The sequence below is a fragment of the Oryzias melastigma genome, linkage group LG14 (assembly GCF_002922805.2).
Source record: "Oryzias melastigma strain HK-1 linkage group LG14, ASM292280v2, whole genome shotgun sequence".
Taxonomy (NCBI): domain Eukaryota; kingdom Metazoa; phylum Chordata; class Actinopteri; order Beloniformes; family Adrianichthyidae; genus Oryzias; species Oryzias melastigma.
Genome location: NC_050525.1, coordinates 24,244,435 through 24,250,434, shown reverse-complemented (window position 1 = coordinate 24,250,434; position 6,000 = coordinate 24,244,435). Strand labels below are relative to the sequence as shown.

General features: G+C 36.6%; 1 protein-coding gene across 1 annotated transcript in view; it reads right to left on the bottom strand.

Annotated features, from left to right (window-relative positions):
• The window catches only part of ttc3 (tetratricopeptide repeat domain 3), a 28,159-nt gene that overhangs the window by 5,847 nt on the left and 16,312 nt on the right, over positions 1-6,000 (bottom strand). The window contains exons 25-34 of the mRNA XM_024266092.2: positions 5,871-5,935; positions 5,393-5,529; positions 4,144-4,455; positions 3,781-4,056; positions 3,671-3,708; positions 3,395-3,448; positions 3,255-3,322; positions 3,012-3,167; positions 2,065-2,599; positions 1,922-1,990 (exon numbers count right to left, since the gene is read on the bottom strand). Coding sequence (XP_024121860.1) covers positions 1,922-1,990; positions 2,065-2,599; positions 3,012-3,167; positions 3,255-3,322; positions 3,395-3,448; positions 3,671-3,708; positions 3,781-4,056; positions 4,144-4,455; positions 5,393-5,529; positions 5,871-5,935 — 1,710 coding nt within the window. The remainder of the gene's footprint in view (positions 1-1,921; positions 1,991-2,064; positions 2,600-3,011; positions 3,168-3,254; positions 3,323-3,394; positions 3,449-3,670; positions 3,709-3,780; positions 4,057-4,143; positions 4,456-5,392; positions 5,530-5,870; positions 5,936-6,000) is intronic.

The window sequence follows — 6,000 nt, the reverse complement described above, 5'->3', positions numbered from 1 at the left end:
TGTATCAGAAATATCAAAAGATAACCTCTAAAAACAAAACATTAAGATGACAGTTTTAAATGTCAGATCCTGACCAGCAGGTGGCACTAAACTGGGTCAACTTTAGTTAAAATGTTCCCTTTGAAAGAAAACTTACAATGACCAATTACTGTTCATGGATCATTGTGGTAAAATAATTTTACATTTCTGTAAAAACTTGTTCTTTTATTGAAAACCTTAACTTTGACAAACTTTGGTTAATTATTTACATTTATTTACTATTTCAGAAGTGAAGAGCCATCATGAATCAAATTAAACAAACTATTTTAAGTTCAGTTAGGCATAAATTAATAGCTTATAGCCTGAGATTTTTCCCCCATCATGATTTAGATACATCTATTATATAACATGAGTATTGAAATACATTTTTTTATTTTGTGTTTTTTGGACTACAGTGGTCCCTAATTTATCACGGAGGATGGATTCCATGAATAACCCACAATAGGCGAAACCCGCAAAGAAAGATTATAGACCAGGGGTGGCCAACCCTGGTCCTCAAGAGCCTCAACCCTGCCTGTTTTCCAGCTCTCCCTGGACTGCTTGATGCTGACAACCTAAATCAGGTGTGTTCAGCTAATCAGGATGTGGAATTACTTGAGTCAGCTAATCAGCAGCAAGCTGGTCAGGGAGAGCTAGAAAACAGGCAGGGTTGAGGCTCTTGAGGACCAGGGTTGGCCACCCCTGTTATAGACGCTTTAAGGCTGTAAAACCCCTCTCTTCATACTTTATACACCTTTATCAGACAGACACGGACATTTTTACACTTTTGTATTTCCATTTTAAACTCAAAGTTTAAACTTTCATAGAAAAACAAAAAAGGTCTGGTTATTAATGAATGAAAACAAAGCTCATGTAAATTCAGGTAACTGGGAAACTCCAGACAAGATCAACACACAGTGCACTTAATATAATAAATCAAAATAAAAAAAAATCTGCAAAACAGTGAGACTGTAAAATAAATAAATCTAGGCGAGACCGCGATACAGCAAGAAAACACTGTATAAGCTGCTCCAGGTAAGTCGCAGTAGCAAAAATAAAATAAAAAAGCTAGATAAAAAAAATAAAAAATAGTCCCAGAGTACATGTTGCACTTTGGGTGAAATGTATTTGCAAAAGACGGGAACAAGAAGGGATAAATCATAGAAATATAATAGACTAAATAGACACAATGTTTATTTTTCTTCATGAAACATAAGAACTTATTATTTTAGCACAACATATGAACAAATATTCATATAATCATAGCATAAAAAACATGGTAACGAGTCAACTAAACACTTTATATAACTCTAGATTAATAAATCCGCTGAATTCTTCATCATTTGTGTTGCTTTTAAGCAATTCCACAGAGGGTAGAGTACGACTAAGTGGTGCTTCTTCTGCCTTGATGTCAGTAACATAAACGGATACATACCCCTACAGCGCCCTCTTGTCATTGTTACATTTTTATTTATTTATTTATTTACATAAGTCACATCTCCAGCAAAATCATGCAAAAAAAAATGCAACTTATACAGTAAAAACCTGTAAATAACCTGATCATATATGTGTTTAAACTAAATAAAACTGAACCGTATGTTTTGGCTTTGGTGAATCATTGCATCCCTTCTGTATACCAAGTATGTTTATGTTAAAAGTGTCAAACAAGTGTGTAGAAAGGATTTAGTATTTACCGTTTCATTATAATACATCAGGCTGAGTATAAACCAACTGAAAGGTTTTTCTTGTTGTTACTTAATTATTAGCAAATTAGAAAAAAAGATTTTCCTAAATTTTTGTTTTTTCATAATTCTATAACAAATTTAAACAAAACCCAAAAATTGAGGTTTAAACAGAATGGTTGGGAAATTGAATTTAAACTTGTTGTGTATGAGGGACTTACCGGGCTGCTCTCAAAGCGCTCATGAAGCTCTGTGTTCACGGCAACACTCCTTGTGGTCTCCTGCAGCGTCTGAGAGGCAAACGGATCATGTTAAAGGAACAGAACTTCAATTCAACTGAAAGGCGAATGAATAAACGTTTCACCTGCACTGCAGCGTGTTTCTGAGGGACAGCTTCAGCCTCTCTGACCGGCGCCGAGTTAGTTTCAAAAGCAGAATAATCAAAGGTATCAAGATCGAGCTCCTCATAACTGGTGGGCTCAAAGGACGGAAACTGCTCAAATTCTCCTTCACTCCAGTTGGGGATGAAGTCTGGCCCCGAGGGCTGATGGGTAAACGTATATGGGTTTTGAAAGTAGGGGTTCTGTAAGGTATAACTCTCCAGGTGGAAACCGTTTCCAGTGATGTCGTCCAAATCAAAGTTTGAGAAGTTCAGGTCAGAGTCTGCGATGTCGTCCAGGTCGTCCAGGCTGGCCGCCTGCAGCGACATCGAGTGCTTTGCCAGGCCCACGCTCCTGCCCACCTTCACGAACCGAAGGGACTCCAAAAGAAACTCCTCAAAACCGCCCGCCTCTTCGATCTTCTGCCTCGCCACGGCGGGGAAGTGCTCCAGCTCTCCCACCAGCAGAGGGTCGTCTGCCATGAGGGGGCCGTGCTCCTCCAAGATCTGGGCAAAATAACTGAAACGGAGGAAATATTTAAAAAAGAACGTCCAGTATAAATTTAAGAAAAAGTAAAGCTCATGAAATAAAAAATGATGAAACAGATTAAAAAAGCTCCACTTTTATTTTATAATTAGACTTTAAATGGAAATGATTTTTTCACCAAACTGTTTATTTTTTCATTTTCTCACGTTTAAAACAAAAGAAAAAAAAAAAATAAAACATAATTATTCTATTCATCAGGTCACAAAAAATATATACATATATATTATCATGGGATACTATATGGGTGCAAATTCTGGTGAGTTTTTGAGTATGTGGTGAACAGTAAAAAATGTGTACTTTATGTATACATGTATGTATATATATCTTCAAATTAATGTTCGTTTGTTGAGATTCTGACACTAGAATAGGATCCTTCATCACTCACTCAAACATGCTTTCCTTTGCCGGGTCTGGATTGTTGTCCAAATCCCATTTACAGCGACTCGTGTGGGAGGTGCTGTTGTACTGCTCCTCAAACTCCGCCACCTGGTCTCGGAGGTGGTTGGGGATGCTGAAGGCATCAGCAGGGTGGAGGAATGATCTGTCCACAGAGAGCATTTGTATCGTTTTAGGCTACAGTAATGATCTGTGAGCCGAGAGAAATATGAAAAAAAAAAAAAAAACGTACAAAGAGTCATCATCAAAAAAGACTTGGTCTGGCTCTACCCCGTTTATTCCAGGTAAAACTTTTAGACCCTAAGAGGAAGCAAAGGAAAGTGAGTCAAAGTCATGAGATGTTTTCAGTACAATACCGATCCAGCGTCTTACCTTCGGCTCTTTCTTCTTTTTCCGACCTCGATTTTTAGCTCTGATAGGAGAATTCTAAAATAAAAACATCAGAAGAGAATAAAAATCTGGGTTTTATTGGATTATAAAAAGCAAAACGCAGTTTTTATATCCATCTTTTCAAGATACTGACATTTTTTCATGTCACTTTTGATATAAAACAGAAAATAGTTTATGCAAAACTGTAAGAAATGTACCTGAAAAAATAAGAAAAAAAAATAATCTAAAAGTGTTGAATTTAAAACAAAAACTACTTACATTTTCATCTGACTTTTTAAAGACTGAACAGTGTCCATCTGAAAAGCAGTAATTTCATAGTCAGCACAAGCCTTCAAGTTCATAAGTATAAGTTCTTGTTAAATACGTACCCATCATTTCAAAATATTCATCCAGAATAGCGTGGCAGGAGATGTAGTCCTCTCTAAACTCCTCCAGAGTCCAGATAAAGAGCCTGGCGTCCTCCGACGGGGCCTGCTTTAAGTATTCAGTCAGAGTCAAGCCGATGCTCGATAAAAGCTCCGGTTTAACGCCAAGTTTTTCAATAATTATATCCTGCAAAGGTCCAAATCTGAGAACAGGTGACAAGTCCAGTTCCTCCAGCTGTCCTGAATAACGTTCAATGAAAGCCTTGGAAGCACTCAAACCTAAAAACAGAGCATCTGATCAGATGATTTTGTTTTAACAACAAAACAGTTTGAAAATTTCTGCTAGTGTTCCTGGTGAAAGCTCACCTGCTTCATTTAGCCGACTTGCCCAGCCACTGAGTTTGGGATTTATATCCACGCAATTACTAAGTTGTTGGATAAAGATTCGGGCCCAAACCCGGTGTTTCCTCTCCAGCAGAAGCTCAACAGCTTGACCTAAAGCCCCCTGTTCGCAGTTCAAAAGACTCAAAGCGATTTGGTTCCCCCTGAGAAAGTCCAGCTCCAGCCAGGGTTTCAGGCTGCTGATCAAAGCAGAAACCTGGAAGTTGTTCTCGTTCTCCAGAAGATCCGTGTTTTGACTGATCTGCAGAAGAATCCGATCTCTGTACAGAACCCAAGCTAGAACCCAGACAAAAACATGAGTCCAATTAGCAGAAATTTGAGGAACAGAAAATTAATATTTGAAGCTTTAAAGACCCACTCTGATGGTTCTGGAGTTTTTATTATGTTCTTGTGGCGCGTTTCTGATGAAAGCTCAAAGATTGTATTTCGGAGTATTTATTGGACTCCTCTACACTGCACATCTGTGGTCCAACTAGAAAGCAGCGAGCATGCAGAAGCTCCTAAAATGATGCCTTTAGGATTTTATTAAAACGACAACGATGGTGCAAATCCACAGAAATGTTTGCTGGTGTATGAGTTAATCTTCAAGTGCTTTTAAGACTTAATTTAGGGTTTTATTCAACATCTGAATGCTTCTAAAAATAAAATCATTTTAGCACTCAAACATTAGAACACACTTGATATCAGTCCCCAATTTGAAAATGCTAATACATAAAGTTTCCTAATTTGTACTTTCTATTTTATCACTTTTTTTGTTCCTGGTATTTTCCTACTTTTAGGGTACTTTTACAACTTTTATGACTGTCTTTTATGTTTCACCATTTTCTATTTATGTTTTTTGTGTTTATAGTTGGACTTAAAATCTGTAAATAAATATCTATCAAATCGTTGCGAATTTTTGTTGTCGTTTATAAAATGCCCTTTGAAAAAAGTTACATTCTGTATCCTTGAAAATGATTTTTATTCTGGCTAAATACAGCATATTTATAACTAAGGATCACTGGAAACGGGTTAAAATAGACTGAAAGGTGATTGGAGTGGGACTTTAAAAGACAAAATGAATAAATATCATCAATGATAAATGATGAATATTGGACTCCGGAGAGATTTCACTAAGATTTACAAAACACACGTGGCAGCAGACAATAGATAACACTCTGGTGCAGGGTTAAAAAAAACCCCAAAAAAAGTGTAAAATTTGGAAAAGTTGTACCTTTTTGCAAACTCTGCGTCTCAGAAACTTCATCTTGCTTCAAAATCTCGTTCCCAATGGGCTGATTATCTTGAAATGACCTTTTAAGCTGCTTCCTCTTTAGCTTACGATCTTCTTTAGACTTTAATTTCTTTGGGCTTAAAACAGGAAATAAGAGAAAAAAATGTTTTAAACAAACAAGAAAAAAAACCAAACATGTTTAAAAGCAGAAGTTATCTCATTTTTAGAGAAGAAGTGGGAAACTAACACACTAGGTTTGCATCATTTCCTCTTTTGTGTTTAGTGTTTTTATTAATAAAGTTCGACTGAAAAAGTCCCGCCCACAGGAATCTCTGACACCAAAATGTTAGCAAAAAGAAGGGATTAAAATACATAATCAGCTAAACTAAATATACATTTAAGAAAAGGAGATCAGAAACGGAAATCTACTTATGCATAAAAAAATTGTCAAAAAGGGAAAAACAATAGTGTAGCGCACCTTGTACATTTCTGATTCACTTTAGGCTTCTTCGTCTTCTGCGGCTTGATGATTGTAGCTTCAAACTGAAAAGGATATTAAACAAAACTTTACGTCCAGCAAATTCAATCTCACGGTCACTTGAGATTAA